The 13712-nt window shown below is 38.0% G+C and overlaps 1 protein-coding gene across 1 annotated transcript in view; it reads right to left on the bottom strand.

The window, feature by feature from the left end:
• IGSF11 (immunoglobulin superfamily, member 11) overlaps positions 1–12750 on the bottom strand; it is a 60095-nt gene extending 47345 nt beyond the window's left edge. Inside the window, exons 1-4 of the mRNA XM_006864159.1 lie at positions 12732–12750; positions 7120–7283; positions 6188–6395; positions 4837–4992 (exon numbers count right to left, since the gene is read on the bottom strand). Coding sequence (XP_006864221.1) covers positions 4837–4992; positions 6188–6395; positions 7120–7283; positions 12732–12750 — 547 coding nt within the window. The remainder of the gene's footprint in view (positions 1–4836; positions 4993–6187; positions 6396–7119; positions 7284–12731) is intronic.
• Positions 12751–13712: the final 962 nt, after the last annotated feature.

Below are 13712 nucleotides of genomic sequence, written 5' to 3'. Positions count from 1 at the left end.
AAAAAAAAAAAGAAAATCAGAACAAAGCAAAACCAACAAAGTATATTGTCTACCTTTGCTCTGAGGTTCCTGCAGCGTTATCCCATGGTGTATCTGCTCCCTCGCTTGGTCTTGCCATTTGGTCTTTCCCAAATTGTCAGCTCTGGGTGGTCAAGCCCAGCAGATTCAAAAGTATGTGATTTCTTACTTCCGCTATGAGTTCCACTTGCTATAAACCTTCAAACTTTTAAAATATGTGGTGCAGAGTTTTGGAGCTCTGCTCTGAACTTGCTTCACCTTATATTCTGTGGTATTGCTGATGGCAAACTTCACTACCCTATCCATCACCAAGCTCTGCCTCTTTGAAATTTGTGTTCTTTGATTTATATCTTGTAGTAATAGCAATTGTGACATCCTCAAGGTGTGCAAATCGTATCCTTTTTTAATGTTCTCTGAGTTAGGGAGCAAAAAGAAGTCTTAAAGGGCAAGATCAGGCTGTGAGTGGATGGGGTAAGGTTTCTCAATGAAATTCTCATAGGACAGCCCTTGCTATTCTCAAAGATTGAGCAGGTGCATTTTTGTGATGAAAAAAAAAAGCCCTTGACACAACTTACCCAATTCTTTTCCTCACCAATGCAGTTTTTAACTTTCTTAAAACCTCTTCCTAATAAGCTACTGTGATCGTCCCATGTCATTTGAGAAAATCTATCAAAGATGACCAGTTTAGAGTTCTTAAAAAGTCACCATACATTTTGAACTGACGTCTGCCTTGAATTTTACTGGCCCAGGGGATACTTGAATGGACTTGTTTTTAGAAGGTACCCTGATGTAACTAAGGTAAGTGGTCTCCTAAGACAATGTGTCTGCAGTCATCCATAAATTGGAGACATGTTTGGAATTAGCCTGGAACCCTGGTACAAATACTTTTAAACTTACCCTCATATAGGGAGGCAAATGTTATCAATTTGTCACAATATTGGTGATATATCTACTAGGTTTACCAATGACAAAATAACTATATTTTCTTCATAATTAGTAAGTACTTTATAGAGATATACTTTTGAAACTATGAATATCCTATTATTCCACAAATTTTCACCAACTACTTTGGCATCAAAGGATGACTTTTTATGAATATCAACGTGGATTCATAGATTGTCATTTTATTAATGAACCATATATATTTATTTTAATGTTCAAATGTCTTGGATTTTGCCAGAAAGAAGTACTTCAAACTCCTTCCAATACACAAAAGCAATCTTAATCCTCAAAGAATATTATGCTTCTGTTACCAGACTTCTTGGATGTACTTCCCCTGTTGTAAAACATACTTTTCACAGAGAATGTAACTTGTTTTATATTAAACAATGGCAAATGTAATTAGCAAAAGAGATGTGGGGAAAAAACAACATAAGTTATTTTGGGATTATATGCTATTTTGAGATCCATTTTATTAATGCAAATATGAGGCAAATTTAAATTTCAAACTATGACTCATTTAATGTGTAGCCCTGGTGTGGACAACAAGGTCAGTTTTAACCACAATGTTGGCAGCTCAAACTCACCAGCTATTCCTCAGAAACACTATACAGGGTGGCTATGAGTCAGAACCGACTAAACAACAACAACACTTAACAACAACAACACTATGGTAAAAGAAGATCCAAAGTAATTCTGGAGATTAATTAAAAATTTGAATTATAAAAGATAAAATTTTCATTCATGGAATTCAAGTTTCCTTTTACACGTAAAGCCCCAAAGAATATCAAAGTTAGAAAGAGGTATCAAAAAGTCAGACTGAAAAACACTTATCTAGGGACAAACAGAGCTTTGCTGTGGCACTGTAGGCTAAGCACTGAACTGGTCATCGCCCAGGATGGCAGTTCAAATCTACCATTCACTCTCAGAAACCCTACACATGAGTCACACAAAAGGAACAAACAGATTTAGAAATTTCCAACATATATATAAACAACCACTTTCAAAAGTTTACTTGAATTACAAGCTCAGTCTAATATCCCAAAGTAATGTTAGGAATTATAATGGAATATTAATGTTACTACAGTTCGGCTTAGAGATAATATTTCTTAATCCTTATTTTATAGAGAGGCAGTATAGGTCCAGAGTGGTAAACTGAAAGTTGGAATTTGAATAAAGTTTTCTGGATTTGAAGAGTAGCCTTATTTTATGCATGCTACTTAAAATGGCCCACTACTTGTCTGTCAGTGTGTAATTCTGTGGTAGCTTGTGTGTTGCTATGATGCTGGATGCTATGCTACCAGCAATTTAAATAAAAGCAGAGTCACCCATGGTGGACAGGTTTCAGCAGAGCTTACAGACTAGGAAGAAGGAAAGGTTGACTATTTCTGAAGGTTTGGCCAGTGAAAACCTTATGAATAGAAGAGGAGTGCTGTCAGATATAGTGCCTGAAGATTAGTACAAGGGAAAAACATGCTCAGCATTTCTCAAGCTGAAAGAACTGAAGAAAAATCCAAAAGCCTCGACTTGCATTAATGAAGGATACCATGTGCAAAATACTGAATGATGCAGAAAGCATCAAATGAAGATGGAAGGTATACACAAAGTCATTGGACGAAAAAGAAATGGTCAATGCTCAACAATTATAAGTACCATATGGTCAAAAACTGATAGTACCGAAGTAAGAAGTTCAAACTGCACTGAAGGTACAATAAGATAATCAAATAATATCATGATAAACAGAGAAAAGATGGATGTTGTCAAAGGTTTCATTTTGACATTTTGGATCCAATAGTGAAATCTGCTGCACAAGACCTCTTTAAAGTATTCAAGAGTAAATACGTCAGTTTGAGGACAAAGATATGCCTGACCCCAGCCATAGTTATTTTCAATAGGTTCTTATTCATGTGAAAGTTAGACAATGAATAAGGAAGTCCAGTGAAGAACTGATGCATTTGAGTTTCGGTGTTGAAGAAGAATATTTAAAGTACCAAGGACTGCCAGAAGAACAAACAAATCTGCATTGAAAGAAGTACAAACAGAATGTTCTTAGAAGTCAGTATGGCAAAACTTCATCTCTCATACTTAGAACATGTTATCAGGAGGGATCAGTACCTGGAGAAGGACATCACACTTGGTACAGTGGAAGGCCATCAATAAAGAGGAAGACACTCCCCCCAATGAGATGGACTGATATAATGGCAGAGGACTAGACAGTGTTTCATTCTGCTGTGCATAGGATCTTTATGAGTCAAAGCGGACGTGACAGCATCTAACAATAACAAAAAATTTACCATGGTGGATTTAGCAAATTGGCAAATGAGGCCAATAAAAAAAAAAAAAAGCTATTTAGTCCACTGTTGTTGTTGTTGTGCCGCCAAACTTCTGACTAATAGTGATTCAAACCAACCTTGCAATCTAGTGGTTTATTGCACAGTGCCATCCAATGAGCAATCAGTAGGGAGCAATAGTATTACAATGATTGTTACTAAGCATAAACTAAAAGTTACTAGGTTGAAAAGTGCATTTTAAAAAACGAGTTGTGGTTTGAATTAATAAAAGATAATAGAGAAATACATTAATATTTTAGTTGGGATTCTTTAAAAACAACATATAGGCACTTTAAAGGTTGGTGGCCCAGTTCCTTTAATATGTCTAACTTCACCATTCAACTTAGGATGTTACTGTTTCAGGAAGAGACATGTACAATCAAAATGATTCCAACTTATCAGGTATAGTTGAAGTTGCCTGAGGCTTCTATATGACTTCCTGTTCTAGATTTAAAATTTGTAACTCTTTCCTGAGAAAGTCGTAAGATACATTTTCCATATTAGTTATAATACAACACTCAAGGCTCCTACATTTTATTTTCTCAAATCAGAAGGGTTTATATATAATTCTGTTGTTAGGTGCTATCAAGTCGGTATCGACTCATAGTGTCCTTATGCACTGCAGAACGAAACACTGTCCGATCCTGGATCAACCTCACTATTGTTGCCACGCTTGAGCCCACTGATACTGCCACTTGGCCAATCAATCTCATTGGGCGTCTTCCTCTTTTTCTCTCACCCTCCACCTTACCAAGCATGATATCTTTCTCCAGCGACTGGTCCTTCCTGACAATATGTCTGACGTATAAGAGACGAAGTTTGGCCATCCTGGCCTCCAAGAAGCACTCTGGCTGCACTTCTACCAACACAGATCTGTTGGTTCTTTTGGAAGCCCATGGCACTTTCAAAATTCTCCTCCAACACACCATAATTCAAAATCATCAATTCTTCTATGGTCTTCCTTATATAGTTCTGTTAAGTTTCCTTATTTTATTTCATCAAGTTCCTCAACTTCTCAAAAACATTTCCTTTAATATCAATTATCAGATTTGCATGTAGAAAACTATCAATGATATTTATATGTCTCCTCCACCATTACCTGTCTGGTGTGATCAATTCCTGGATCGCCAGTGTTTTGAGGCCTTTTCCTGTTCTCTTTCTCATCTTCCTCCTCTAATTAGACTTGAGGCTGAAAACAGGAGGATTAACCCTCTCATAACCATGCTGATACTTCTCATACCGAAATAGGCATTTGTGTCTCGAGGACTCTCTTACAGTTAACAATATAAAAATATATTTTAAAAATATAAAGCTGTACTAGGATGGCATAGAGTTTCCACTGTATGAAGTATGTCTCATAAAGGCAGAAGTGATGAGAAAGAGTTTTATTTCTTTCAAAGTTGAACACACAAAATGACCCAGATACAATTTTCAGAAATTACTAATGCTGTATTATTTTTCAAAATCTACTCATTACTTTTGGGGATCACAGATGAGCCCAAATTGTCTGTGATCACTAATTAAATGAGTAAAGCAATACCATACATACCCTGAGTGGCTGTTGGAGGTAGTTTGAGGGTATTATCTAACTTCTCCCAAAGATAAGTTGGTCGAGGAATGCCTTCTTCTGAGCTACAGAGCAGAATGACATCACTGCCGATATCCTGTGATCCTTGGATTTGGCAGTGTGGGGCTGAAGGGGGAACTATAATAAGAACAAACAATAAAGAATACATATGCATTATGAGTCAAGTGAGGATGGAGGAGAAATCAACAGTCAGTACACTGTATTTCAGATAACAGTTTTTTTGGAACATCCCATGGATGAAACCAGAAGATAACCATGTACTAATTTAGACAGTACAAGCACAAGCATAGGGCCTACAACTTCAGCTGGCAAGGAGCAAATATTCAAAAAGGGGTAATCCTTTGACTATCTTTTCATGGTATCTTATGGCTTTGGTTTCATTCTGCCTCCTCTGAAAAAAGAGTTGCTAAGATCCTTAATGTTAACACGTTATCTTTAAAAACCTTATTGGAGGCGGGCCATTTTTAGAAAAGATATCTAAGGGAATAACAATCACTCATTCTGTTAGCTCCTCTCTGGCTAAGACTTCCTCAATATGGTACTTTGCAACTTTACAAACACATACCAGACAGGGTTGCTTTATAAAAACTTCTGTTTTATGGTAGTTGAAGTTAAAGTAGGTTCAAATATATCTATACTTTCATAGTAACATAATGGACTTTTTACAATCATTATAAAAAGTAAGGTCTCAATGACATGAAATAAATACAAAATATGGATACTAAAGGTAGAAGGTGGTAATTTATATAAAAAGCAATTATGTAACAAGATAAATGAAGCTCATGGCCTAATGTCTCACATTGAATCTAGACAGTAGCATTTAAGTCAAAGTGATAATATATTTGTAATGCTATTAACTTTTAAATAAATGTGTTCACCATTTCAAAAAATGAATGACTGACAGAATAGAAATGAATGCAAGTGAACAGAGGAACCATCTTCTCAGTCTAACGCAGACATGAGGTGGTATTATTCTCACGTGCTCAATCTTATGCTTGGTTCTTACAATAATGATGAAGTCAATCAGAAGCTTAAGACAAATTAGAGGATACTTTTAAAGGATATTTTACACCACCTTTCCCATCTTCAGAAAATTAAAATTAAGAAGTAGGCTCTACAGAGCTATGCAAAATAGAGAGAAGGGAGCATTATGTTTCTTACACATGAAGAAACATGAGAAAAGAACGGGATGCTACTGAGAGAAGAGAGTACAGGAAGAGGGCACCAGGAGATACAGATTGTAAAAGGAAGTGCAGAAGTCAATGTGCTTGAGGGGACAGTCATAGGAAAGCCACGTTATCCTGTAACTCACCTAACACTGTAAGACCAGTGACCCCGATGTTCCTGCCCCCTCTGTCTGGCAGGTTGTTGACCAAACACTGGTAAGTGCCTGTGTCTGACAGCTGAGTGTTATTAATGAAGATGGAGACATTGGTGGCTGGCATGGTGCCTGTAAATCCTACCCTACCATGGAACCGAGGGGCACCGTCAAACATCTGTCCACCCTGATAAAGAATGACCTGCAAGAGAAAGCAAAACAATTGGCCACTGCAGCCCCTCTGAACACTCAGCAGTAACATCTAATAGACTGCTCCAAATGTTGAAATTGTAGTTACTAAACTTAGACCTATCACCAACCTTTTATTATAGCACCTCTGACTATAGGTATCCTGGGGTTCTGAATTCTCACATACAAAAGTGGAATAGCATTGTCTATCTATATTAACTCGTCAGAATTTAGTGAACTCTCTTTAATTATACCTGACCACCAGCCTATAAATATTTTTACTAGTTAAAAACATTCCCAAACAGAAAGTTAAATATATATATACATATATAACTTTATATATGTATATATATGTTGTTGTTGTTGTTGTTAAGTGCTGTAGAGTCAATTCTGACCCATAGCGACCCTGTACAGGGATTCCAAAGAGCAGCTTGTGAGCTTGAAGCACCACCCTTGCATTTCAAATGGCTTTACAGTCTGGAGCATTAACTCACAGCGCCACACCAGGACTCCATTCCCATGCATACTAGATCACAAAATGATACATCGCTAAGTATAGATTGAGTGAAAAACAAATGCCATAAAAAGAAAAAGCAGTTCTAAGTCTTCAGCTACAGTTCTTAATGTTAACATATGTGATCAAAGCTAAGTATTCACAGAAGAAGGGAGAGGGCTCAGAATTGTGTGGCAAACGGCCTCTGGGCGGAAAGTGACAGACCTGAATAGAAACAAGTTACCTGTTCAGGTTGGTTAGCATTGGAGAGTGGGATGACCATCCAAATGACATTGAGGTTAATGAGGGCAGCGCTGGTAGTGAAGGTACAGGGCAGTACTGCTGTCTGGCCCCTGGCCACTTGGATACTCCCAGGGCTTTCTGAGACTTCCAGGGAAGCTGCAACACCTGCAAACATACGAAGGAACAGGGAGTTAGTTATGTGCTCATCCTTTTCTTAGAGCACAAATCTCTTCAGAAAAGTTTTGTGTCACTGGTAATGTGAAAAGACTGACACAGCAATCTTACTAAACTACTGATCAGCCTCTAAAAATGGCTCATCCATTTTCTCCTAGGAACTTGTTGGTAGGTGCTGTCGAGTCAGCTCTGATGCAATGCATCTCTCTGTCCAATAGAACAAAACACTACCCAGTTCCATATCTTTACAGTCTTTGCTGTACTTGAGCCAAGTGCTGCAGCCACTGTGTCAATAGTCACGGAGGTTGAGGGACTTCCACTTTTTAGGTGACCCTCTACTTCTCCAGGTCCCTCTGGATTACATGTGCAAACTACATGAGACAAAGTCACACTATCCTGGCTTCTAAGGAGCATTCTGCCTGTACTTGTTCCAAAACAGATTGTTCATTCTTCTGAAAATCCATGGTCTATTCGATATTGTTTGATAACATCAAATACATCCATTATTCTTTAGTTTTATTGTCTACTTTACCAATGCATATAAGGCAATTGAAAATAAAAGGGAAAACCAAACCGTATTCCAGTTCATACATCATGCATGGGTTAACTCCAATCAAAACATGATTAATTATGTTTCTGTAATCAGTGGATGGCTGGAGACAGGTTCTCTTAGTAAAACATTTGTCTTAGTCTCATTAGGGTGCCTTCAGAAAAGAGGTCTAATATAAACAGTGGCTTCCTAGGGGATGTGCTGGGTCAGTTAAATCCAAAGTAAAGAGGTCAACTCATTAGTTTCTGGCGACTGTTTATTAAGATTCACAAGGAGTAATATCTATGGCCATACCACACTGAATACACCTGATCTCATCTGATCTCTGGTTAGTACCTGAATGGGAGACTGCCTGGGAATACCAGGTGCAGTAGGCTTTGTGCGCATGCACACTGCTGCTGACCTCCTTCTCTGTCTACAACCATACCACCCTGAATGCACCTGATGTCTTCTTATTTGGGAATCTAAGCAAGGTCACGCCTGGTTAGTACTTGGATGGGAGACCACCTGGGAATAACAGGTACTGTTGGCTTTTGGATTCCTGGTGTGGGCTTGTGGGTTAAAGTGCTGGACTGCCAATATGCAAGGTCAGCAGTTCAAGCTCACCAGCCGCTCCTTGGAAACCCTATATAGGGTTGCTATGGGTCAGAACCAACTCGATGGCACTTAGCAACAACAACAAGCAGTAATACTGATAGATTTTCTTGAAGGACAGAATGAACATTATTGTTTCTGTTGTTAAGTGCTACTGAGTCAGTTCCAACTCACAGCATCCCTGTATAGGGTTTCCCAGGAGTAGCTGGTGGGTTTGAACTGCTGGCCAGGAGTCCAACATAGGGGCTTACAAGGAAGAAGTTGAGCAAGGGCTGTTCTATGAGAATTTCACTGGAAAGCCTTAACAGACCCACTCTGCAGCTTTGATCACACCACTTCAAACTTCTTTTAGTTCCCCAAATTCAGAGAATGTTTAAAGGAAATACTATCTGAGGATGCGAAAACTGTTGTTTGGATGTGGTGTAAATCAGAGAACACATAATTCTTCAGGGAAGTATTTGTAGTTGTCATTGTTGTTAAGTTCCATGGAGTCAGTTCCAATTCATAGTGACCCTGTATTGGGTTTCCGTTCAGTGGATGGTGGGCTTGAACTACTGACCTGTGGTTAACAGATCAGAGCTTATCCTATAGTGCCCCACCAGAAAACAGCACCTCCAGAAGTGTATACTCTGAGATTGAATATATGTCAAGAAACAATAGATCCATGTCTTGATATGTCTGTTTAATATGTCTGTTTAATATGTCTGTTTAATTAGATTTCTATGATTTTACAGCAATACTCTTTGATTTACCCCTCATACTCTGGTAGCGTAGTGGTTATGAATCGGGCTGCGAACCTTAAGGTCAGCGGTTCGAAGCTACCAGCTGCTCCGCGGGAGAACGATGAGGCTTTCTACTCCCGTAAAGATTTACACCCTCGGAAACCCTGTACAGGGTCGCTATGGGTCGGACCCGACTCGATGGCACTTAACAACAACAACAACAACAACCATGGCTTGAATCATATATACCTGAATCCTCAAAGTGACACCTTTGCTTTTTAACACTTTAAAGTCTTTTACACACTGTAATTAAAAACTATTTTAAAATACCACTACTCTATTTTATAAGATATTATTTCTTATTTGACCATGTACAATAAATGAAATACAATGTGGGAGAATTCTTCAACTGATAGGGTTTGAGCAAACTTACATCGTAATGAAAGATGAGAAATAAATGTTGTATAGCGCTGTTTACAACAGAACAACCTCAAATTTAAAACTTCCATATAAACCTCACACAATATGCGGAAGATCTATATGCCGAAATGTATAAAATATTGATGAAATAAACCAAGGAAAAGTAAACATGTTCAAGAAGACTTAAGATGTCAGTTCTTTCTAAATGATTCAACATTCAGAAGAATCCCAATTATCCCAGAAGGATTTTTTTTTCTTGATAGATATTGACAAACGAATTCTAAAATTTATATACACAAACAATTAAAATAGCCGAATACATTTTTTTTTAATTATAAAGTTTGAAAATTCACGCTATCTGATTTTAAAAGTTGCTGAAAAAGCTATAGCAATCAAGACAGTAAGGTACTAATGTAAGAACAGATACAGCAATAGGTGGCATAGGGTTGGGAATTTGAAAATAAATTCTTATGCTTATGGTCAACTGCTTTTCAACAAAGGTATATATAATTAAAGGAAGAATATTCTTTTCAGGTAAGGAGCTCTGGTAGCATAGTGGTTGCGAATTGGGCTGTGAACCACAAGGTCAGCAGTTTGAAACTACCAGTGGCTCTGCGGGAGAAAGATGAGGCTTTCTGCTCCTGTAAAGATTTACACAATCTCAGAATCCCTGTTCAGGGTTGCTATGGGTCAGAACTGACTTGATGGCAATTTAACAATAACAACAATTCTTTTCAGGTAATGATGATGCTGGATAGTTCAATATATATTTAAGAAAAAATAATTTGGACACTTACTTCACACCACACACATAAAGGCAACTCAAAATGAAATTGTTGTTAAGTGCCACTGAGTTGGTTCCAACTCATAGTGACACATTGTATATGGGTTTCCAAAGAGTGGTTGGTGATTTTGAACCGCTAATCTAATGGTTCAAACAACCTTATGGTCCAGTGCTTTATCCCAGAGGGCCATACCAGGATTGCAGACTCAAGTGTTAGAGCTAAAATTATGAATGAGTCATGGTGTGGCACTATAGAATAAGCACTGGACTGCTAACCACACGGCTGGCAATTCAGTTCCATTAGCTGCTCCTAGGAAACCCTCTACAGGGCCGCTATGAGTTGGAACAACAACAAAATGATAAAATTTCTAGAAGCGAACATTGGAGAAAATCTTTCTAGGTTACCAAAGAGGTCTCAGATATGGCATCAAAACCAAGAATCATAAAAGAAAACAAGCTGATGAAACGAATTTCATTAAAATGAAAAACCAAACTTCCGTGCTTCAAAAGAGTTCACTGTCCAAGCAAAACCTAAGACATAGAAATAGAAAGGGAGACAACATAGGTAGGTATGTGTTACTCATTTAATATCCAAAATTACTGTTGTTGTTAGATGCCTTCAAATCAGTTCTGACTCATAGCATCCCTATCCACAACAGAACTAAGCACTGCCCAGTCTTGCACTATCCTTACAATTGTTGTCATGCTTGAGCCCCTTGTTGTGACCACAGTGTCAAATGATCTCATTGAGGGTCATCCTCTGTTTCACTGACTTCTCCAAGCATGATTATCTGTCTCTAGGGACTGGTCCGTCCTGACATGTCCAAAGTATGGGAGAAAAAGTGTCACCATCCTGGCTTCTAAGGAGCATTGTGGCTGTACTTCCCCCCAAGACAGATTTGTTGTTGTTCTGGCAATAATATGCTACTTTCAAATATTCTTTGACAACACTACAATTCAAATGCATCAATTCTTGTACATTCTTCCCTATTCATTGTTCAACTTTCACATGCACATGATATGATTGAAAATACCAAGGTTTGGGTCAGTGACATTTTTGTACTCAAGTGACATCTTCTTCTTTAACAGTTTAAAAATATCTTTTGCAGAGATTTGCCTAAAGCAATATAACTTTTGATGTCCTAACTGCTGCTTCCATGATTATTATGATTATGCTTCCATGACTACTGATTATTGATTATGAATCCAGAAAAATGCAGTCTTTGATAACTTCAAACTTTTCTGCTTATCAAAATGTTATTTATTGGTCCACTTGTGAAGATATTTATTTTCTTTACATTGAGATGCACACTGACAGCTGTAGTCTTTGATCTTCACCAGGAAGTATTTCAAGCAAGGTTGTGTCATCTGCATGCCAAAGGTTGTTACGGAGGCTTCCTCAAATCATGATGTAGTATTCTTCATAAAATCCAGTTTTTCGGACCCTGGTGTACATCTTTCCTTTTCTGTGTGAACAACTACCTCATGGCCTATGTACACAGGTTCTATATGAACATAATTAAGTGTTCGGGAATTCACATTCTTTGTAATGGTATCCATAGTTTATTATGATCCACACAGTTGAATGCCTTTGTATACTCAATAAAGTACAAGTAAACATCTTTCAAGTATTCTCTGCTTTGCACCAAGATCTATATGGCATTAGAAGTGATATTTCTCATTCAACATCTTCTGATGAATCTGGCTTGGATTTTTCAGGCAGTTCCTGGTAATGTACTCTTGTAACTGTTTTTGAATTTTCTTGAACAAAATTTTACTTCATGTGATATTAATGATACTGATTGAAGTTGCCAAGGACTTTATTTTGCTAGGATCCAGAATTAACATTTATAGAAGCTACAGTCAAGAATCTAATGATATATTGCATTACGCAAATCTGTGGCAAAAAAATCTCTTTGGCGTGTTAAAGAGCCAAGAGATCACTCTGAGGACTAAGGTACACCTGATCCAAATCATGGTATTTTCAACTGCTCCATATGCACGTGAAAGTTGGACAATGAATAAGGAAAGCTGTCAAAGAATACTGAAAGTACCATGGACTGCCAAAAGAACAAACAAATCTGTTAGAAGATCTATAGTCAGCATGGTTCCTAGAAGCCAGGATGGTGAGACATCATCGCTTATATTTCGGACATGTTATCAGGAGGGACTAGACTCCAAAGAAGGACACCAAGATTGGTTAAGTGTAGGGTCAGCAAAGAAGAGGAAGACACCCAGTAAGATTAACACAGTGGTAGGAGCAATGGGCTCAAACATGTAACAGCAATTGTGAGGATTGTGCAGCACTGGCCTCTGCTTCATTCTGTTATACATAGGGTTGTTATGAGTTGGAATGGACTCAATGGCACCTAACAAAAACAACAACATCCAGACTTTCTAATGTGATCCTTGTCAGAACAGTGGGTAATGGTAGCTGGGCACCATCTGGTCTCAGCATCTCGAAGACTAAATTTCACATGTCCCATTAGTCCATTGGACTGATTCCAGGCATCTTTAATTTCCATCACTCTTCTTTTCTCTACATATGAAAGTAGATGTAGAACGAGTAAAACTTTTGAGACCTTCATTTGCTGGTGGGCCACAACTCAAAATGAAAAGCAACAGCTGCAAGCATCCATTAATAATCAGAATGTCAAATATATGAAAGATGAATCTAAGAAAATTGGAAGTCTTCAAAAATGAAATGGAACGCATGAAGATCAAAATACTAGGCATCAGTGAGTTGAAATGGGCTGGTAATCACCATTTAAATCAGACAATCAAAGGGTTTATTATTATGGAAATGGACAAATAGAGGAGGAATGCTGTCACATTCATCATAGGAGAAAGTATTGCAAGATCTATCTTGAAGTATAATACTGTCTGTGACAGGATAATATCTATATAACTACAAATTGATGTTACTATTAAGTGCCATTGAGTAAGTTCTGACTCACAGCGACCCTGTATATGGTTTCTGAGGAGTGGCTGGTTAGTTTGAACTGCCGACCTTGTGGACCAATGGCTATCGTACAGCCCCACACCAGGACTTCATAACTACAAGAAAGAACAATCAATATCACTATTACTCAAATTTATACATTAGGAAATTAGGAAAGCCAATGATGATAAAATTGAATTCTACCACTGTCTTCAACAACAACTGATAATTGTTGTTGTTGTCAGGTGCCATCGAGTTGGTACCGACTCATAGCAACCTTATGCACAGCAGAACGAAACACCGCATGATCTTCACTATTGTTGCCATGCTTGAGTCCATCGATGCTGCCACTTGGCCAATCCATCTCGCTGGGGTCTTCCTCTTTTTCTCTGATCTTCCACCTTACCCA

The sequence above is a fragment of the Chrysochloris asiatica genome, unplaced genomic scaffold, assembly GCF_000296735.1.
Source record: "Chrysochloris asiatica unplaced genomic scaffold, ChrAsi1.0 scaffold00061, whole genome shotgun sequence".
Classification (NCBI taxonomy): Eukaryota; Metazoa; Chordata; class Mammalia; order Afrosoricida; family Chrysochloridae; genus Chrysochloris; species Chrysochloris asiatica.
The sequence above is the reverse complement of the archived record's forward strand: the minus strand, read 5'-3'. Positions and strand labels throughout refer to the sequence as shown.